Source organism: Berghia stephanieae, chromosome 7 (genome assembly GCF_034508935.2).
Source record: "Berghia stephanieae isolate SIO BIC M18660-M18661 chromosome 7, UCSD_Bste_1.3, whole genome shotgun sequence".
NCBI classification, from domain to species: Eukaryota; Metazoa; Mollusca; class Gastropoda; order Nudibranchia; family Aeolidiidae; genus Berghia; species Berghia stephanieae.
Window position 1 is genome coordinate 58,379,676 of NC_088366.1, and position 23,322 is coordinate 58,402,997.

Sequence of the window (23,322 nt, forward strand, 5' to 3'; positions counted from 1 at the left end):
GAATACACACCACCGTTGTTTACTAATCCAGTCCATTTTCAGCTTCTTCTATTGACGGTGAGAGAAATTCATTTCTTGCTATCTAGTTCGAGTGATATTCTTTCGTGTTTTGAATTCTTTTGATTGGTGCGGGTATGTGGTCTTGTGGTATGACACTCGCTTTCGGATCGAAAGGTCCTGGGTTCGAGCCTCGCGCTCGGCGGATAGTTGAGTCCTTGGAAAAGGCTCTTTACTCACTTTCTCTCACCGTGCTCAGGTGTAAAATGAGTACCTGGCCGTAAACAGCGTTGTCTTTGTCCGAAAAATTGTAATATCGCCGAAAAGGCGGCATGTCCGGTCCTACATGTTAAATGTTGCTGTTGACCAGGGACCCCTTGTAAAGCGCTTTGAGCACATTTAGTGGATATTGCACTATATAAAGCTCAATTTTTAAAATTTTTATTGGTGGAAGTTATGAAGTGATTTTAGCCGGAAGTGATTATGACTGTTTGTTTATGCGGTCAACATTTAAACTTAATCGTGGTCCGTCGATTGCGTTACTAATTTATAATTATGTTTCCATAATTTAGAATTTCTGGGTGGGGTTTCTGACCTCCCATAGTGGTCAGGGAGGCACTCGCTGTGTCTCCTTAAACCCTATATCGGATTTCCAACACGCTTTCTGTTTTGTCTCGGAATGAGATTAGTTGGTTTTTGTCCAGGCCCTGGCTTGGAGAGAAACAGTCAAATTTATAGTTACTGTGAGATGATGTTTTTTGTCTTGCAAAGCATATCTCTGTTATGCACTGTGTTATTTTTGCTTTACACACACACACACACACACACACACACACATATATTATATATATATATATATATATATATATGTATTAATACCGGATAGGGAGACTTTTGGTACCCCTATTAGTTCATTTTACAGTACTTTACCAATAGGGAGACCAAAATCCGGTCCCCCTATTGATTTGACCTCTAGCACATTCACTTTTCTATTTTTAGTTTAAAGTTGTCAACCCAACCGTCAAGGATATATAATTGTAAATCATAGTATTGAAGTTATTTGTTAAACACCACAGTAAGAAGAGTTATGCCTAAATTTTCACGTTGGTCAATAAGGTGACCGCCTGAAAAAAGTACAATAGGGGTACCAGTGTTTTCATCGATATATTTCAATAGTGAGGCAATATATCTTTCCGAAATTTTCTCTAAAATTCTAGAGCATTATATGGATTTTTATAGTAATGAAAACCTAATATAAAATTGTGTGAAAGTTGATGAACTGAGGAATGAACAAGATATACGAATTATAATCTATTTTTAGAAACAGATTTATCGAATCTTGGTCCGGATTCTTATCTTGGTGACAAGAGACAAGCAAACATAGTAACTCTTTTTTTCGTGAAACGTATGTTTAGTCAATTTCGCGCATAAAGAGGCACTCGGCACTCACTCACTCCGCAAGTCAGTAGTAGGTAGGTGGTTATCAGTTATCAGCTTTAATTCTTAGTCAAACGCTTCATCAAACCCATTATTGAGTAGCATGTTGATGCCTGATGCCAGTTGAAGCCATCTCGACGTCGTGAAATGGAGCATCTTCTGTCATAGCAGTAGAATCGTCAGATGCCGCATTTAAATCCTCCATTCCAGGCGTTGCTGTTGCCATATCGATCTTCGAAATGATTTGGTCTAGACGTCAAGTTGACCCGTTCTATGTCTGAAGAGATTTTAAAGTGCAATACCTAACATTATATCTTGATCTACAAAAGAGTCTTTTTAAATGAACCGCTGTGTTTCTATATTTTTCAAGAACCAATGATTATCTGATAACCACTGACAATTGACTTGCGGAGAGAGTGGCCGACGGACGTCCTCTCTATAGCCGCAAGTATTTTTTCGTCACTTGCTGAGTTCCAAACTAGACGTCTATGGCATCGTGGGGTAAATTGATGCTGGAGGCATCATTGAAGAGACACCGAGATAATTTAAATGGTAAGTTATTGGCCATTCTTATTACATCACTGTTGATTTAAGATTTTCAATAGGGTAGACATCACAATCACACACACACCGATTGATGATTGTCACTTGTCAGTCAGTCATTTGGAAGTGGAGTCAGATAATTCGGGAACTTCTGTAGACTGTAGATTCACACTAGTGAGTAAGATCTGTCGTTTACTACTACTACTACTACTACTACCACTACTACTTTTAGTTTTAGCTTTATCCAACTCAACACTTCTCGTGTTTATTTTATTTTGGCAAAACTAGAATGGATTTTTGAAAAGAATATAAAATAATTTAAACTTAAACCTGTCTTTGCATCTTGCTTTATGCATACAGTATGCCATATCACAGCCATCACAAAATCATAGTTTAATGTTGAGAATATGCTATTTCTTTTGTAACTTCAGATCAGAGAGATTTGAGCTTTAAAAATCCTGAAAAATGTCTTGCTGTCAATCCAGACAACCCTTTTGATGTGATCTATGATGTTAATGGTAAGAATGTAATTTGATGAGGAAATGAATAACATTTAGGTACACATAGTTTGCTTTTTTTTTTTTTTTTTTGAGTCATGATGTGTAATACTATTACAGTCCACTCCGGATAATTGCAACTCGTTTAATCGCAACTTTCGGTTAATCACAATATTTCCTAAGCAATGGAAATAATTCTATATAAAAGTCACTGGTTAATTGCAACAAACTTCGGTTTTTTAAAAAGTGGTAAATTCAAGAAATCAAACAGTATATCATGATTAAATTTCATCATGGATGAAATCGTGACAGGTTGAAGAATCGAGAGTGAGCAGGATTTAATGCTACAGTAGTGTGTCACCACTCTGTTAGAGTCGAAAGAGGGCGGGGCTCTGCAGTATGGGTTTGTGACGTCATCGGTGGCCATTAAATAGAAGAGGGGTGGGGCTGGTCATAATCTTGACAACAGGTTATAAATGACAGTTATAAAGAGAGACTGAGCGATATCCTTTGTTTTAGGATTAACAACTGTGCATTGTGACCAACGAGTTTGGTGAGAGCTTATTGTCTCTCATTAAGGCTAATCTCTTTAACTCTGACAAATGTTGAATTGTTGAGAAAAAAGATTGAAACTTCTTCCAATCTGAATAAGATATCGGCTTGCTTCATAGCTGCTTTTGGTTGACAAATCTACACGGGGCTGCCATATGGTTTTTGTTTCAATCAAATTGCTCTGTATGTGGTGGACTAAGAATATTATTTACTGGTTTGAGTTGACAATAAATGTGTAAAATGTTGAAATAGTGGACAGGAAACTGAATTTCGGTTAATCCCAACATTTTCGATGATCCCAAGGTATTGCGATTATCCTAAGTGGACTGTACCTGAATCTTGAACGAAAAACTATCATATGGATATGATTATAGACAGATTGGTTTCTGGAATTATATTTCCGTCCTCCCTTGCCAACTCTGACGTTCTTGAAATTTAAAAGAAAATAGCCAGAAGGTTTCGGACTTAATTTTCTTTTTTTTTCCAAAGGACAATAGTCATAAGGTAAATAATTTTTAAAAAATCCTTTTACAGCACAAGATGGCATGATTTTTTGTTTAAGAGTTTAGAGAAAAACTTGCACATGATAGTCTTCAGCTTTTTTTTTGTTGTTTTTATTTTCTATATAGACTCCAACTCAGAGCCTGAAAGTGATGCAGAACAAAGTTCCATATCACATGATTCATTTGTGGTAAGTATGTACATTAAAATAAAATCATAACATTTGTATAGCGTTTATCCACAGTTGGCACCATGCTCAAAATGCTTCACATCAACATATTTTGTGGTGGACAAAACACATTTGCCACAAAAGATGAGACCTGCAGTCTGTTAGGCGCAATACAATATTTCAGGACAAGGACAACACTGTTTTACACCAGTGAGATCTCCTAGTTTTTTGTTGTTAAAAATTTTTCTTTGCAGTGGACTTCGCCAACAATAACACTATTTTAAACCTTCCTCGTTATATTTTGAAGTGATATTCATTGATGAGCCATTCACATTTGAAGTCGTTTGTTTTTTTATTTGACAAAATGTGAAAATGATGCGTTTCCAGGAAAAATTAAAATAGCTTCTGTTGGGATTATACTTTTGATCTCGCATTTTGTCCAAATTCTCTTGCATCGTAATGTTTATCAACTTTTTTTGTTAACTATATTGCAGTTGCAAGGTTAGGAAGTTCATATTGTTGCAATGACAACCGTTTATATGTCCAGAATCGTAGTGATATAAAAAATTGTTTTGTAGTTGTTGGTCCTGGTGTAGGATTTAAAGAGTTGGTTAAAAACGGTTTACTGAAACCCTGGTTGGTGTATCTATATTTATCCAAGCACAGTTGAACATATTAAATACTTAGACAATATGTCTGCCTTTCTCAACTCTTTTTTATTATACTTGCATTATTAACCAGCTAATTGTTTAGTTGGATTATTAAACAATGGCTCTTCATGTTTATTGTCAACATGAATAAATTGATTGATCTGTCATCTTTTCCACAAAATATACAGGGTCCCGATTTTGTTGCTGACTCCGAGTCTGATTCCTCTACGTACTCTGTGAGGTACCCAATGCTGAGTACATCATTGTCTTTGGAACCTAGTGCTCATTCCCCAACTCAGTCAGAGCCTCATCCACAACTATCACAGACTGAACCTCGTTGCCAGTCTGGGACCCAGGTTCAACCCGAATGCTATACACTTGCAAACCAACGTGTTACGTGCAATGGTGAGTCATTTTTTTGTCATTCTTCTCCTTTGATATTTGTGGGATCAATTTTAATTTACCCATTCCTTTTAAAAGAAAACTTCCACCCCCTCCATGGTGCTGCATTTGTGTTATTGCATTTTTTTTCTGTTTTGGCAGTGCTGCGTCGCAAAATACGCTACCATTTACATAACAAGCACAAATCCAAATTTGATAGGGTGGACATCTTAGAATCTGAAACCCCAATGTGTGAGTGATATCAGTGAAACCAGCCATAAAAATGTTCATGTTTATTTTATTGGGGTTTTTTTTTGTCTGTAATAGACTTAAATTGCTTGTATTGTAAGTGTTAAAATGGTTTTTTTGTTACAACCCATCTATATATTAAAACTGTTTCTTTGTATTTCTATGATGCTTAAGGCTTTTTTTTCACAGACCAGCTGGAAACTTAACGAGAATCAGAGTAGATAACATTTTTATTAATCTTGCAACCTAAACAGTATATGATGATTGGGAGCATTTAAAGAAAAGCACATTTTCTTTTTAGTTTGTCGGTACTAAAATTATACTTTGATAATGCCTGCTGTGCTACAAACCCTTTTGACTTCCAGGTTCAATATTTTTCTTTATTCTAAAATTCTTGGGTTTCCTTTCAATGACAACTGAGATCATTAAAATTCAGCTCACAACATGATGTGTGTAGATTTGATGAAAACATATGTTCGAGTTGAGAAGCAGTGTTCACGAACTTGCTGATCGTTTTTACTAGCATTTATTTTCCTAACTTACCTGTATCAATTAACAAAGGCAAGACTCAAATATTTTCTATCTGAACAGTGTGTTTGTTATTGAAATATTTCCGGCATATACATGTCATATTTCATTCCCACAAAATATAAATCAGGATTAAGTTGTCTGGGCATCAGCATCGTTCAGGCAGTTGGGGGGAAGTCTTTAAGGAATTAATGAAGCCGATGCTCAACCGGTCTGGAGGACGTTTGATTGATGTCGGCTGTTTGTTCTGCCAGCCGGTGATGTTTTCTCACTCCCTCAATGACAAAGAAAGTCATTGTTATGACTATGAACTATAGTCTATTATTACTTTTGTTACTATATTAATTGTTACTTATAGCCGCTACTGTTATATTATTATTATTATTATTATTATTATTATTATTATTATTATTATTTATTATTATTATTATTATTATTATTATTTTATTATGATATTGCCTTCATTGCATTCTATTACTATTATTGATATAATTAATTTCTGATTGTTGTAAATAATTTATGTGAATTGAATTTTGTCGATTGGCCAAGGGCCTACAATAAACTTAAATGAAATGTTAGTCTTTGGATAGGACTTGGGTCTATTCTTGATTGCTTTTCCGCCTGGGTCGAGTGAAGCATTTGGAGTAAATTTTGTTGCTCAACGTAAAAAACATGACGCTTACCATTCCGCTGATACTGATACCTCCAAGGGGTGGTTGGGGAAAAACCTAAAATTCTTTTGACATTCTGTCTGATTTTTCGCTGAAACAACAAAGGACAATCTATGTATTCAGATGAGACTTCAATGTGTTACTATTCCGATTTATGTTCATATTTTGATTATAATGAAGAGGGAACCCTGAACCCAGTGAAGTGGGTGGATTGATCTATTTATTTCTATTTCAAAACAAAAATATGGCGTCTTTTCACTGGATTTGTTATGTGGCAGAGGTCTCCACAAATCTAACATACCTCTTCCAAAGGAATAGATGGTAGAAAAGTATATAACAAGAAGGAATTATGACAGTTACTTGTCCAGGCCTTAAATATTTGGAATGCTATTCCTCTCTATCGCTGTCATGTAGCTGATGTGCATATGATCTGTCTATTGATTTATTTTCATAGTTCATAGCATGATGTGCTTTATTTTCTTCTTTTTTTTCCAGAGAAATACAAAAAGCCAAGGAGACCCTGTCCATACTGTGGACAGTTGCAAACAAAACTCTCAAGGCATTTGATGAGGAAACACAAAGATGAGACAGAAGTTACAGAGGCCATGAAACAGCCTGTAAAGGAAAGGGATAGAACAATGGATTATCTCAAGAAAAAGGGCATTTTTTATTCAAACACTAGAAACAATTCAATAGTTATGCGTGAGAGAGCACAAGGGTCACATGAAGTTGTTATGTGTGCTGGCTGTAAGGGGTTTTACTCTGGACGAAGGGTTTATGAACACAAAAAGAAATGTAGTACTGAGCATGCTCTGTGTACTGGGGTTGTAAAATTTTATCCCGTGGCTCCCAATGCAAGTAAAGAAATAAAGGAGAATATTCTTGACAAATTTCGGAATGATGAAGTGGGAAATTTGTGTCGATCAGACAAAGCTATAGTATTGTTAGGAACAAAATTGTGGAGTAAAAGTTCAAAGAAGGAGAGAAAAGTTATAATGAGTGATTTACGCATCTTAGGAAATTTGATTTTAAAAACTAGGAAGAGAACGAATCAACCTTCTTTCTCTGGAGAGGACGTGGTGAAGCGTTGTAACTTTAATGAAATATCGCAAACCATTTCTGAAATGACTTTGAAAGAGGATGGGACATTGAAAGCAGGCTTGAAGCTTTCAATTGGATTTATATTGAAAAAGTTAATTAATTTCTTAAAAGGGGAATATATAATGCAAAACAAAATGGAAGAATCCGCAGAGATAGATTTGTTCAAAGCTGTCCTGGATTATAATTGGGATAGTATTTTTTTTACAGCCAGAGTTCAATGTGAAGCAAAGAGAACAAATTTGAGAAAACCCAAAGAGATGCCATTAGAGAATGATATAAAGAAGCTACGGCAATTTATTACTGAAGAGATGGTCCGTATTTGTGAGGATGATTATCAATTATTTGATTCACATATGTTTGTTAGGCTTCGCAATGTCATCGTAGCTAGGCTTACAATGTTTAATGCGAGGAGAGGCGGAGAACCCGCAAGGATGTTGTTAAAAGACTGGAATGATGCAGATTCAGGTGTATGGGTTGATCCCCAGCTTGTACAACATGTCACTGATCCTCTGGAAAAAGCGTTACTTGAGAAGTATAAGCTGGCCTATCAGTCTGGAAAGGGAAGCAAGATGTTGGTCCCTGTGTTGATACCCAATGACACAATTCAGCCTTTAAGGAAACTTGCACAGGAGCGTAAAGCTGTTGATATTTCAGACAACCCATTTCTTTTTCCAAATACAGGAATATCCAAAGATCATGTAAGTGGTTACATTGCCATCAAATATGTCACTTCCTTAGTAAAGGATTTAGAGAAACCCCAGTTGTTAATAGCTGATAAATTCAGGCACCGAGCTTCGACATTATTTGCCTTACTTGATGTCCCACAACACGAGAGAGATGTCTTCTATCGACATATGGGACACAGTGAATCAATCAATCAAAACATTTATCAGTGTCCACTTGCAATACGAGAAATAACAGAAGTTGGTCATTTTTTGGGTCAAATTGATAACTCAGCATCGGTCACTGGGAAGGAAATTGTAACATTGAAACAAATGACTCTGTAGTGAATAGAGACTCAAATGCAAATTTTGGAACATCCATAGTAACAGCTGCAAATCAAGAAGAAATATTTGATGGTGAAGCAGGAGTGCCAAATCAGCTTACGTGTTCTTCAAAACAAACTGAACCCAAGAGGAATTCAAGCAAAAATCGGAGATACATGTCATGGTCAGATGAGGATACAGATAGAGTCAAGTCATATTTTAAAAACTTTGTCGAAGATGTTTCAGCACATGGTTCAAGGGGATCATTACCTAGAAAGTCTGAAATTATTCTGTTCTTAAAACACCACAGGGTATTTTCACAAAAAGGAATCCCTGAAGGTACACTAATTAGTTTGGTGAAGACAAAGATTTTTAATGAAAGAAATAAATATAGAAGGGAAAGAGCGTTTCAATCGGTGTAATGACAATCATGAATTTGATTTGTATTACATTCATTGTATTGTATAGTGTTATTGACATATTTTGGGGGTTTACAAAAACGTTTTATCTTTATATAGTACAATCTGTTCATCATTGCAATATCCTTTTTATATTATATGAACATTCATTTGCTCAGCTTGAGAGACAAATGCTTTGTAGAACCATAGCTGCCAACCGTTCTGTTAAAAACGGATTTGTTCCGTATTTGACTTCCTGAGTCCGTAAGTGCTTATTTTTAGTTCAAAATCCGTATTTTGTAATTTTTGACTAATTTGTGGTAAAAAAGCCATGTGAGCCTAATGAATTATTATTATTGATCCATTATTATTACTATTACTACTACTACTATTGTTGTTATTATTATTATCATTATTATTGGTGTCCAGTGAGAGCATAATCTCCATTTGTGTAGCTCTTTAATTTGAATTATGCCTCTAACATAAATGATTTTCAACAATTAAAAAAGTTCCATTCGTTTATATGACGCCTGTATTTTACTCAAACCTTTCATAATGTATTGGAGATTTGCATAGGATATGGATGTTAGCCTCGATATACTTTGAATATTCTAAGACAGTATTGATACTTTCACTATTTGTTACAAATATTATTTTAATTAAGAATAAAATTAAATCCACCTTTTTGATTGGAAGGTATTCAATAAGAAAATCAATTGCTTATATTGATTAAAGATGACAATGATTATTTCCCTTTATTAATTTATGAAATATATAAATTTAATCCCTTTAAAAACATCTTCATCTGATTTTAATTTTTTTTTTTTCAAGCAAGCTTTTGTAACGGTTTAGGTTCAAGAAAAATAAGTATACTCCATTTTTAGGTGTGTTTATCTTGTCAAAGTAAAGAAGTAGGAATTCTCTAATATTTAGAGGTGCATTTTACTATAACTACTATTATAGTATACTACTTAAAGACCATTATGTTGCATGAAAGAAAACATATATGCAATCGTCTACTTTTTATCTGAACTCACCTAATTTTTACCCCAAAACGCCCTCTCAAGTGATGTACCAGGTTGGTAGTTATGCATTTCTAACCATCTTAAGTTATTTCATTTATTTTACAATCGTGCTTCTTGTGTATTGGTCCTTATCAAAGTTGAGGCAGTTGAATTCTTTCTTTATATTGTCCGTTCTGAATTTTGATCTCATTGTGGAAAGCTCCCATAGCGGGCAGGGAGGTACACACTGTGTCTTCTATCCCCTTATATCTGTTTTCCAACATGCTTTCAGTCTTTGTCTTGGAATGAGATTACTTGTTTTTTTTCCTGGCCCTCGCCGGAGTCCTAGCTGGGAGGGAAGCAGTCAAATGCATATTTATTGTTTTGGGAGATGATATTTTTTTCCTTGTAAATCATCTCTCTGTTATGTATTATTACTATATTTGTTATTTTTTAATGTATAATGTAAGCATTTGAGTGTGTTCCTCTTTGTTGGATTTTGTTCTTGTGTCCGGATAAGACTTATAGGTGATCTCAAACTTAGTACATTGGTGATACGCTCTTGGAATCTACATCTGATCCCTATTTGTTCCCAGTTCCCCTATGTCTTACTTTCTCTTGGATGCTTCAACTGTAATTCTAGAACTTTTTACTATCCAATTTTCTTCCTTTTTACTGGCGCTGATATAACCTAAATGTGTTGCAAGCGCCGTAAAACCCTTAAAAACAAAACAACAATCATTGTGGAAAGTGTCATTTTAACGATTCAAATGTGCTGGTACTAAACCCGATAATTGAGCAACATTTGGACTAGCCTCTGTCATCTCAAACTTGTTAGTGTTAGTAATAGTAATTAAAAAGGCTGACTTTTATATGTTGCGATTCGATGAAGGGGGGGGGGGGGGGGGGGGGGGGGGGGGGGGGGCTTCGGCACACATCGCCCCTCATCCCGGGCAAAATGAGCGTTCCTTATTTTATTTTTGAAAAGTTGGCAGCTATGTAGAACTATCTGAAAGAATCAGATATGGCAGAATAAAAAGTCTTTCTACTAACCCTAACTTAATTGGCCAATGTAGCTTTATGTTCAGCATTTTCTAGATACCTAATGTAAAATTTCACTATTCTTTTTATGATAGTTTTAAGAGTTGCAATCTTTAGAGGTGACTGTCAAGAAATGACACCTCTGTGCATTTAATTTCATTCTTTCTTTATCCCCTCATCCTTAATCAGAATAATAATAATTAATAATGAAAAAAAATGCAGCAACGACAGCTTAGAACGGCATAAAGTGCTTAAGAATTATTTTTTTTGCATTAAACTTTATTCAAACGATTTTCAACACTTTTGCTTCACAGTTTATGCTTTTTAACAAATGCAATTAAGCAACTTACCAGCAACAACATATTGGTTTGTTATCATTTGAGGGTTTTATCAGTAAAACTGTTTCTATCCTTTTATGTTGCACTGTACACATAGCAAACTTCATGCTTTTATTTGGTGACCAAAGACTTATGTGATACAGTGGATGAATGTTTGTGATGGCTTTTGGAACTGAAATAAACCTGCAATATGATTTGTAGACTTCTATCGTTATGTATCATTTTTCGGTCAAATGTAAATGTAATTTTACACGAGCTTGATGTATCATAAAACCCACAATGAGCTCAACGTGCAGCTGGTAGTAGATTTATATGGACACGAACAACGTTGTTACAATTCAGTAACGTACTCCAATTAACACAAGTGAGACTGTAAATGAGACTTTTACAATGACTCTGCATCGCCACAAATATGGATTCGAACCCTGGCAACTCGGGCATCAGACGAACTGTCTACCACGAAACCAAAGCAAGCATTGTGCAAGTTAAAGTGAATGAGATGTTGATTGAAGCCGTTCATTGTGTCCATCAGATCTGCTGTCCTATCCATCCAACTCCATTCACTCACTGGGTGGGGTTCCCGACTTCCCATAATGGGCAGGGACGTACTCGTTGCGTCTTCTATCCCCCTATGTCTGTTTTCCAACTTGTTTTCTGTCTTTGTCTCGGGATGGGATGGGATTACTTGGTTTTGTCCAGGACCTGGCTGGGAGGGAAACAGTCAAATGTATAGTTCGAGTTTTGGGAGATTATATTTTTCCCTTGTAAATCATCTGTCTGTTATGCTCTTTATTGTTTTGTTTACATATTATTTATGCTTTGTAAACATTTGAGTGTATCCCTCTTTGTTGGGACCTGTGCTTGTGTCTGAATGAGACGTTTAGGTGATCTCAAACTAAGTACTTTGATAGTGGGCTCTTGGAATCTACTGTTTCCTATTTGAAACAAATCCCCTTTGCCTTACTTTTTCTTGGGTGCTCTAATTGTAGTTCCAGAACTTTTTACTATCCCATTTTCTTCCTTTTTACTGGCGCTGATATGACCTTAATGTGTTGCAAGCGCCGTAAAACCCTTACAAACAAAACAAAACAAACCAAGTCCATTCAGTGGTATACAACAACAACAAATAAACTCCTCTGCCTGGTCCCTTCTATCTCTGATCTTAACCTGGGTCGTCAGGTTTCTAAAGGGGTCGGGGACTGCAAAAACAATGGCGCACGGAGCAACTGGGAATATTTTTTGCCGTGTTTGAGTCCCAGGTTATTTCCCTGAGCGCCCCTTCTGAGGGATGGACCTTCCCAGGAGTTAGTAAATGCGTTGCTCGGCCACTTCACTCTACGCACACTGGGATAAGCTTCGACACTATGGCCATGAAGCTCTTAATCTTAAGGACTTACTTTATTTTAGACAATTTGGTGGTTAGCTCACTTGAAAATGCACTCTTAGGTATACACATATATAAACATATACTGGGCTCCCTAAAAGGGTTTTTTAATGTGGTCTCCCTAAAAACATGTTTTTACCAAATGTCTCCTTAAAGCTACAGAAACACTTAGTAAAACATTAGGGGGACCGAGTAATTTTCTATATACCATTGTGATCATCAAGCATCAGAATTGTGTTCATAAATCATTGTAGGGAATCAAACTATACTCATTTGAACAAAGATTGAACAGTTTAATCAATTTGAACAAGACATATGCTTGGTCCTCCAATTGGTGCATTTCACAGTGGTCACCTTAATAGTGGATTGATACTATATATATATATATATATATATATATATATATATATATATATATATTATGATTTGTAAACATTTGAGTGTGTTCCTCTTTGTTGGGACCTGTGCTTTTTTTTCAGGATGAGACATTAAGGTGATCTCAAACTAAGTACACTGATAATAGTATGTTCTTGGAATCTATATCTGTTCCATATTTGAACCAATTCCCCTTTGTCTTACCTTTTTTGTGCTTTAATTGTATTTCTAGAACTTTTTTACTATCCCATTTTCTTCCTTTTTACTGGCGCTGATAATATGACCTCAATGTGTTGCAAGCGCCATAAAACCCGTAAAAACAAATAAAAAAATCTTGAATTGTCATTCCTGTTGGACATCAATAAAATCTTTTCAATATTCCTTCCACGATGTGGCGCTGCCTGCTCTCCACCCCCCCCCCCTTCCCCCACACTCCCCCATACCACCCCCTCCCCCACACACCCCCCTCCTCCACCACTCTCTTCCACTCCCCACCCCCCACCCCTCCCCACACCCCCATCCCCGTCCGTCATCTCATTTGGACCAGGATTATATAAAAAATAAAAAAACACCCACCCGACCAACAGGCCTTATTTAGTCAGCGACATGTTTACATAACAACTGTGGCCCAATCGTGCAAGTGGCCATTATCCACTCATTTTCCATTTGCCGTGTCATTTCTAATCGAACTCTTTTTGTGTGTCGGCGATTCCTGCAATATCCGACCTCCATTATCACATATACATTATTATTATGCCGTCAACGTTATACAACACACATTTTTCGCTAGGTGCTCTCTCTCTCTCTCTCTCTCTCTCTCTCTCTCTCTCTCTCTCTCTCTCTCTCTCTCTCTCTCTCTCTCTCCATCTCTCTTACGTCGACATGTGAACTAGATACTACCATTATCACATAATAATATTCTAATAGGAAATGAGATAAGCGGAAGAGTAGCGTCCCTTGATTGGACGTCACCCATAGTCTGTGACGTCACCGGCGGAAAAGTTATTAGAGAGACAACGTCATGTTCTTCCGCGAGTACGAGAGACGCATGCGCACAACCAACATGACGTTCTCTCTCTAATAACTTTTCCGCCGGTGACGTCACAGACTATGGGTGACGTCCAATCAAGGGACGCTACTCTTCCGCTAATCTCATTCCCTATAAGCGTTGTACAACACATTTCGCTATGCCCTCTTTCGTGTTGACATGTGAACTACCAACCAACCTTTACGAGGTCGTCTATCTAGATTTATTTTGACTCAAGTTTGACATAATAATTGTCCGTAGAAATAGCCATGAATGTTATTCGTTGTCATTTACTACTGTCGAAGGCACAGCAGGTGTATCGACATCTTTTTTTAACGATTTATTTAATCGATGTTTAAATATACAAGAATAGCGGCGGACCAAGGCTAGACGGTTGATTGAGAAGAAAATAATAATAATGGTATAGATTTATAGTGCGCCAAACATCCCTTCATCAGGAGGGCTCTGGGCGCATAACAAAGATTAACTTAATAATGAAGCCCTAACACAGTACACGAACAACGCTAATTATACACATAATCAAAAGAAAGCCTGTCGGAATAAGAATGTCTTCAATCGACGCTTGAATTCCTCTAGTGAAGACGAAGAACGTATCTCTAGTGGTAGTAAATTCCACAACCTTGGACCAGAATGCTGAAAGGCGCGTTCACCAGCCTTCACTCGACAGCGGGGTGTTTTCAATTTGAGGTCGTTCGTTGATCGAAGCGATCGCTGTGGGTTATACCGTTCAACGAGGTTTGAGAGATATGCTGGTGACGAGCCCTCCAGGCATTTGAAAACGATAGTTGAAGATTTATATTTAATCCGCTGGTCCACTGGCAGCCAATGCAGCTGCTGTAGTAATTCGAGAGCTGCAGTTTTTCTGTCTTTCTGTAGTACAACGCGGGCTGCCATGTTCTGTATTTTCTGGAGTTTGTTTATTTTGTCCTTTGTTAGACCAACAAACAGTGCATTGCAGTAGTCCATTTTCGGGAATATCAAAGATGTTACCAATTTGTTGCAAGTTTCCCTATTAATAAATGGTCTGATTGTTCTGATATTTCTTAGAATGCAGATAGCACTTGTTCTCACATTGTTAATATGTTTGTTCATAGACAGATTACTCTCCAGGGTGATGCCGAGATTTTTTGCTGATGTTGTGAGTTGTATTTTATCATTATCGTTGATTGTCAGTGCCAGTGTAAATGGATCTGTCTTATTATTTGAACTAGCAATGAATAAGGCTTCAGTCTTGTCGCCATTTATTTTTAATCTATTTGCAGACATCCATCTCATCACATGGTTGATGCATTGTTCGTAAACAGTTATCTTTGAAACTATATCGGATTGCAAACACATGCTATATATCTGGGTATCGTCGGCGTACATATGGTAAGCGAGAGAATGTTGCTCTAAGATTCTCACAACAGGGGAAGTGTAAAGTACAAAAAGGACTGGACCTAAAACGGATCCTTGAGGTACACCAAAATGGTAGAGTCGATTTATTGTTGTATCGATATTTTACTTTAATCGTGATTTCGATATAGTTAAATTGTTTTTCGAAGCATTTGTTTTAATAATATTATTGTTTTTAGGTTTAAGTTTACAAATTTTGCAATTTTCCTCGATACCCCTTCCGTCTTGAATCTCGAAGGAATGAATTATAACAAGAACAACACGAAATAGAAGCTTCAATTTGGTTTAAAGACATTCTTTCATCTCTCATTTGTATTTAGTGTCTCATTCACGTGTTTTGTTGACACAGGGAAAACGCGAAACGTCCGCAACATGTCTTCGTAAATTTAAATTTAAGTTTCATTCTATTAATGTTGATTTGTTCGGCTTTGCGGTCTCGTCTTTGGATCAGAATGTCGTGGGTTAGAGTCGCGCTCTGAGCGGCGCATAGATGAGACCTTGGAAAAGGCCCTTACTCACATTCTTCTCACACCCTACTCAGGTGTAAATGAGTATCTACTGGCCGTTAACAGTCAGTCTGTCAGTAGCCATCGTTAACTTATAGCCTGACACTAGAACCCACAAGGCTGTATAGTTTGACGCCATTTTTGAGGTTTGTGCATGGCCTGGTGAGTTGTCGTAAGAAGAGCTCAAACTCAAGGAAACGAGTGGTTCCATTGGTTGAACTACTGAATACAACTCACAATTAAATCTGTTTGCTTTTGTGTCCAAAGACTTGTCTTTGTCTTTTGACGTCATTTTTTGGTCAGTGTCAGGCTATAGATAGTATGCGCTTCCATCCGGAAGTATGACGGACCAACACACAAAACTGTGTGTAACCATGAACGTTTATAGTCAGGTTAATACAGTTCAGTGAGCATTACTCATAAACGCGGATGGCAAAAAACGAGACGTCTTATCGCCCCCGCGTCCAACCATTTCATTTCTGGTTTCATAACGGCGTGATTGATTCCTCTGCAGTCGCTTGTCTCTAATCCTTCAATAATCGGATTATGTCAATCTTTATTTTCTTGACATGTTTAAGCTCTGATGTCTCCTTCTGTTTCCGGGATTAAATCTATTCCCCCCCCCCCCTCTCTCTCTCTCTCTCTCTCTCTCTCGCTCTCTCTCTTTCTTTCTTTCTCTCTCTCTCTTTCTTTCTTTCTTTCTTTCTCTCTCTCTCTCTCTCTCTCTCTCTCTCTCTCTCTCTCTTACTCTCTCCCCCCCATCTCTCTCTCTCTCTCTCCTCTCTCTCTTACTCTCTCCTCCCCCCACCCCCCATCTCTCTCTGTGTCATTATGTCACTGTCTTTAGAATTAAATAGAGGAAAACGCGCACGCCGCATGTGTGTGTGTGTGTGGGGGGGGGGGGGGGTCGCAATGTGCAATCTTAAACCATTTCTCTTCTCTAGGAAAATAATAATAAATTAGATGTGTGTTTGGGCTTGTGGTATGGCATTCGGCTTGAAACCTGTAGATTCGTAGCTCACGTCCCGCTGAATAAAACGACTTTACTTCGTCGTACATCACAATAATAAATGACTTATTGTCCAATTTTTTATACTGCCACGCCCCCGATCGCCTCGAAAAATATTAATTAAGCAAGGCGGGCTTTGCGAACGAACGACCGACCGTCCCTCTGCTCGTCGGCCAGGTATTTGGCCACACACATTGCGTTTTCACTCCGATGTGCCTGCCTGTTCCGCGATCGTCCCTGGGTGAGAACTGAGCGTGTATGGGGCCTTTTAGACGCCCCGTCTCTATTCTCAATCTTTAAAAAATAATGGTTGTCACTGCCTTAGTCCATGTACTCATTTACACCTGAGTTGATTGGTGGGAGATGGGAATGTGCCTTGTCTTACCTGCGTCCATTTGTGTCACCCATCCGGTCACTAACCATACTCAACGTTGTTATACCTTTTTTGTGTGTGTGGTTTGTTTTGGGTTTTTTTGGTTCCATTTACCATTTTTGTTTCTCACTTTCTTGCATGTTGTCATCAAATTGTATGAATTATTATTGGCGAAAGCCTAAGATTAAATCAATCAACTTTGAAATTGTGGTTTAAAAAATTGAGCTTTATATAGCGCAATATCCACTAAATGTGCTCAAAGCGTTTTACAAGGGGTCCCTGGTCAACAGCAACATTTAACATGTAGGACGGGACATGACGCCTGTAAGGCGATATTACAATTTTTCGGACAAATACACTGCTGTTAACGGCCAGGTACTCATTTTACACCTGAGTACGATGAGAGAATGTGAATAAAGAGCCTTTTCCAAGGACTCAACTATGCGCCGAGCGCGAGGCTCGAACCCAGGACCTTCCGATCCGAAAGCGAGTGTCATACCACTAGACCACATAGCCGCACAAATTACTACATTATTACAAGACGAAAACCCTTACGACTCGTCGGCCAACTTTTCTCCATCTTTAATCTGTGTTGGAATCTTGTCAAGGCCGTTGTCTCATCGTTTCGATCACCAGTCTGTGTTGTGTCATTTCTTTTTTGTTCGGATCGGTAGGTCCTGGGTTCGAGCCTCGCTCGGCGCATAGTTGAGTCCGTGGAAAAGGCTCTTTACTCACATTCTCTCACCGTACTCAGATGTAAAATGGGTACCTGGCCGTTAACAGCGTAGTCTCTGTCGAAAAAATTGTAAAAATATCGCCTAACAGGCGTCATGTCTCGTTCTACATGTTACGTGTTGCTGTTGGCTAGGGACCCGTTACAAATCGCATTGAGCACGTTTAGTGGATATTGCGCTATATAAAAGCTCAAGTTTTTTTTTTTTTTTTTTTTTTTTTTTTTTTTTTTTTTGGGGGGGGGGGGGGGGGGGGTTTCCTAAGTAAAGCGAGGCTTTAAAATTCGGTCTCTGCTTTTATCCGAGACAGCGTTCGTATCCCAGAAGGTAAAAAAAAAAGAAAATGCAATTTAACAAGGATGGATCGTGGATTTGTCCCTTCTTCGCTCGTTTTCTGTTTACATGCGATTTACGACAGATCAAAACAAAATGGAGCGAGGCGAGGGAGTGAAGACAAAGAATGCTTGCAAGGCAAGGCAAGACCAAATAGCCAAAGTTCAAGGTCACTTTTTTATTTATTTATTTTTTTTTTTATTTTTGTTGTTGTTGTTGTTGTTTTTTAAATTTTTTTTTTTTTTGTAGTAGACTTCAAAAAAGGAACATGAAAAACATGGCTAGCAACAAGAGTAAACGAAATGACAGGGGATGAATGAATGGTCTGCAGGTACAGGCGAGGGAGTTTTTTTTGTGGGGTAGGACGAGGGATGGCGAAAGAGAGAGAGAGAGAGAGAGAGAGAGAGAGAGAGAGAGAGAGAGAGAGAGAGAGAGAGAGAGAGAGATAGATGTTTGTTTAGCTAGCTGATGGAAGCCGATTGCCTGTGAAACGACAAAATGAATCGAATTTGTCGTGACCGGACTGAAGTGTTGAGAATTATTGGAAGGCTGATCTTTTTTTTTTCATTCTCTTTTTCTTTTCTTTTCTTTTCTTTTCTGTTCTTTTCTGGAAACATTCAGTTGTTATTGGTTCGTTATATTATTTTAACTCTCTCTTTACCATCCATTTTTAGAATTTACCCCAAAATTTCACACCCACCCAACACAAAAACAGACTTTTCCTCGTCAAACAAAAAAGTAACAAGTGTATTCTATACAGAATGTTGTTCAGCAAAATGATGTCTATCTACAACACAGTGTTTAGTATTATTACTATAGCAGTAATCAAAGCATTCTTTACATTTTGTGATGTACGAGAGGAATTAGAATGAGAAAACTGTTGGTTGTATCGTAACGAATGTGACGATTTTCCTGTGGTTGGTAAGGAGAGGGTTAAAGTCATTTTATTGTTGTTGAGAATACCGGTGTTAGTTTGTAGTAAGTATAGTTAGTTCCAATGTCTGTTTGAGGATGGATTATCGTTGCTTTTGTCGCAAAGTAAGTCGTTGTAATACTGTTTGATCGATTAGCAAAATATATTATTTTAGAGGGATTATCAGTTGGTACTTTAACTCTCTCTCTCTCCTTTTTTTTTTTGGAGCTTTTATATAGCGCAATATCCACTAAACGTGCTCAAAGCGCTTTACAAGGGGTTCCTGGTCAACAGCAACACATAATACTTAGGACGAGACATGACGCCTGTTAGGCGATATTACAATTTGTTGGGACAGAGACAACGCTGTTAACGGCCAGGTACTCATTTTACACCTGAGTACGGTGAGAGAATGTGAGTAAAGAACCTTCTCCAAGGACTCAATTATGCGCCGAACGCGAGGCTCGAACCCAGGACCTTCCGATCAGAAAGCTAGTGTCATACCACAAGACCACATAGCCGCACCTCTCCTTATCTTCGGTGGGGTTCCTGACCTCCCATAGTGGGCAGGGAGGTACATACTGTGTCTTCTATCCCCCTGTATCTGTTTTCCAATTGCTTTCTGTCTTTGTCTTGGAATGAGATTACTTGGTTTTGTCCTGGCCCTGGTCGGATACCCTGGCTGGGAGGGAAACAGTCGAATGTATAGTTATTGTTTTGGGAGATCATATTTTTTTTCCTTGTAAATCATCTCGCTGTTATGTATTATTAAATTTGTTATTTGGAATGTATCATGTAAGCATTTGAGTGTATTCCTTTTTGTTGGATTTTGTGCTTATGTCCGGGTGAGACTTATAGTTGATCTCAAACTAAGTACATTGGCGGTATGCTCTTGGAATCTACATCTGATCCCTATTTGTTCCCAGTTCCCCTTTGTCTTACTTTCTCTTGGGTGCTTTAATTGTAATTCTATAACTTTTTATTAACCCATTTTCTTCTTTTTTACTGGCGCTGATATAACCTAAATGTGTTGCAAGCGCCGTAAAACCCTTAAAAACAAACACAACATATTTCAGAGAGGTTATGAGTAAGTACTTTTGTCCTTATCAATCATTTTCAGTATTTTCCCAAAAATTGCAGGCAAACCCAGCAGAAAAATTGTTTTGTTTTTTGGGGGGGTTTTTTTGGGTTTTTTTTTTTTTAACTCAAGCAATCTCTCTACAAAACTATTTTATGTTCTTATTAATTAAACAAAGACCATTGTGATGTACAAAATAAATCTGAATAAGAAAAAATATGTATATTGGATCGTGTAACAAATATGACGATTTTGCTGTAGGTAGTAAGGAGAGGGTTAATGGGAGAGAAGGACCGATGAATGCTCAGTAGAGCAGAACCTCCTACGTGACATTTCAAAATTTCTTAGTTTTCAAGGGAAGAACCCCCCAGAAAAATCCACCTTAAATAGCTTTAGAAATAAATACTTTGTCCTCAGCATGATCCAAAAATGCCCCTATATATCTCTTCAATAGAGGTTCTGAGAAATAAACTTTCCTTATCAATAATAAAATATTTTTTTAAAAACATCCCAAAAAATCAGTCGACCTCGATTGGGGTTCAAACCTCAGACTTTCTGATTATCGGTGTAATGGTAGCACGTCTGACCGGTAATCGGAAAGTATCAGGTTCGACTGATTTTTGGGGGTGCCCTTTTTTTTTGTTGCATTTTTCTTTCTTGCTTTGTCTGGCACCTTTCGTACACACTTATTGTTCAGTTCTTTATCTTACACCTTGGCCTGCTCCTTCATTTCTTAATTTAATATTTTCCACAAAAAAATAGTAATAATAAAACATGGAAACGCGCTATTTAAATTGTCTATTAAGTCACTCAATCCTAACACCGACTAATATCCGTAGTTTACCCGGGTTACTTTTACTAAACTTATACCCCATGCCTATTTATTACATTTTTTTCTGAGACAAATTATAGGCGTAGCATCAAAGCTAATGTTTTTCATTTCTGCATGTTAATGGTAGTCGAATAAAATTATCTATGTACAAGCCCATTTTTAATACATATTTTCCAATTCTGAAAAGTAGCAAAAAACTCTAGGATTGTGTGAGTTAAAAAAAAAAAAAAAAAAAAAAACAAACAAAAAATCCAAACAAAAAAAAAACTCTCCCATACAAGCAAGCAGTACTTCAGACCTATAGGGCCAATGAAACTGGAGCGTAGCGTAAAAAAACGGATGATAATAATAGCGATTGTACCTTTGGGAAAGGACACTGGTGCATCGCCATGCATATCATATCTATCAGACCCACAGACTATCTATCTATGATCAGACCCATCTACCATAATAATATTATCATCATTGCTGGTGGTAATAATAAAATAAATATCGACTCGTCCATCCCCGATCATTCGAATGTGAAGCGAGTACGATACTCTATAAGACCTGCCTATGACTACGAAAAGTTCGTAGAAATACGACTTTTTGACTCCAGCTATATCTAGAACTGCTTCTTCCTGTCGATCTTCCTTTCCTATCCATCCATCCCCTTGCAACACCGACAATGGGTTTAACTCATTCAACCCTAACACCGACTATATCCGTAGTTTACCCGGGTTACTCTTACCCCATGCCTATTTATTACATTTTTCTGAGACAAATTATAGGCGTAGTCTCAAAGCTAATGTTTTCAGTTTTTGCATGTTAATAATAGTTGAATAAAACTATCTATGTACATGCTCATTATAATACTTTTTTTTTCAATTTTGAAAAGTAGCAAAAGTCTCTAGGGTTGAGTGAGTTAATATTTACATTTGAATTTATTTCTTTGTTTTAAATCATATTTTGTTCCGACTTATTTTGTTTCTACTTCTTGTAACTATGGGCTCAAAATAAATTATGCAGGTTTCCGAATACAGAAGACGAAAGCTCTTTGATCTCGTTAAAACGAGCTTTATATTTAACTTGCAAAGTACAGACACAAATAAAATGAGCACGTACTGGACTTGGTCACATCAATCAGAAATTATGCATTCGTTAAATAATTTATATGGAAAAGAGGGTCGACGGGGGCCCGTGGGGGGGGGGGGGAGGGGAGGGGAGAGAGAGTGAGAGAGAGAGAGAGAGAGAGAGAGAGAGAGAGAGAGAGGGGGAGAGAGAGAGAGAGAGAGAGAGGAGAGAGAGAGAGAAAGAGAGAGAGAGGGGAGAGAGAGAGAGAGAGAGAGAGAGAGAGAGAGAGAGAGAGAGAGGAGAGAGAGAGAGAGAGAGAGAAGGCGAATTCGTTTCCGTTTGTCTTGTTATTTTTAAAACTCTTGAAATTTGATAGGACGAGAAAAGGAAGGAAGTTTTCGTCGTATTTATTACGTGGTTTGTGTATATGTTTGGTCACGTGATTGTTGGTCGTTCTGGCTGGCTCGGTTCATGAAAACATTATGAATGATCAAATGAAATGTGTCCAGTCATTTCAAAGCGGTATTCTGTCGGGATGGGCTCGTTGCTGGATATGGAATTTATAACCCCAAAAATATGAAACTTGGGAGTTTAATTCTATACGTTAAAAATAATTGAGCTTTTCTATAGCGCAATATCCACTAAACGTGCTAAAAGGCGCTACAAGGGGTCCCTGGCCAACAGCAACAACGCGTAACATGTAAGACGGGACATGATGCCTGTTGGGCGACATTACACCTTTTTTTTCGGACAAAGACAACGCTGTTATCGGCCAAGTACTCATTTTACACCTGAGTACGGCGAGAGAATGTGAGTAAAGAGCCTTTTCCAGGGACTCAACTATGCGCCGAACGAGGCTCGAACCCACCAGGACCTTCCGATCCAGACGCGAGTATCATACCACAAGACCTCATGGCCGCACATTAAGTCCGATGCGGAGAATAAATACAGTATGTTACAATATATTATATGTTGTGCGGCTATGTGGTCTAGTGGTATGACACTCGCTTTCGGATCGGAAGGTCCTGGGTTCGAGCCTCGTGCTCGGCGCACAGTTGAGTCCTTGGAAAAGGCTGTTTACTCACATTCTCTCACCGTACTCAGGTGTAAAATGAGTACCTGGCCGTTAACAGCGTTGTCTTTGTCCGATAAATTGTATTATCGCCTAACAGGCGTCATGTCCCGTCCTACATGTTAAATATTGCTGTTGACCAGGGACCCCTTGTAAAGCGCTTTGAGCACATTTAGT

At 37.8% G+C, this 23,322-nt stretch overlaps 2 protein-coding genes across 2 annotated transcripts in view; both read left to right on the forward strand.

Moving 5' to 3' along the window:
* The window catches only part of LOC144977565 (uncharacterized), a 422,942-nt gene that overhangs the window by 373,690 nt on the left and 25,930 nt on the right, over positions 1-23,322 (forward strand).
* LOC144976137 (uncharacterized) lies at positions 1,459-20,658 on the forward strand. Its single transcript, XM_078920317.1, has 5 exons — positions 1,459-1,986; positions 2,409-2,495; positions 3,656-3,717; positions 4,535-4,644; positions 20,643-20,658. Exons 1-5 carry the CDS (start codon positions 1,923-1,925, stop codon positions 20,656-20,658), a joined length of 339 nt encoding a protein of 112 aa, XP_078776443.1. The 5' UTR covers positions 1,459-1,922.

What these genes read in the sequence shown, in the direction of transcription:
- LOC144976137 (XM_078920317.1), top strand. Translation starts at nt 1,923, where the DNA reads ATGGCATCGTGGGGTAAATTGATGCTGGAGGCATCATTGAAGAGACAC. An exon ending in ACACCGAGATAATTTAAATG is followed by an intron (nt 1,987 to 2,408) that starts GTAAGTTATTGG and finishes TTGTAACTTCAG; the next exon opens with ATCAGAGAGATTTGAGCTTT. An exon ending in TATCACATGATTCATTTGTG is followed by an intron (nt 3,718 to 4,534) that starts GTAAGTATGTAC and finishes CAAAATATACAG; the next exon opens with GGTCCCGATTTTGTTGCTGA.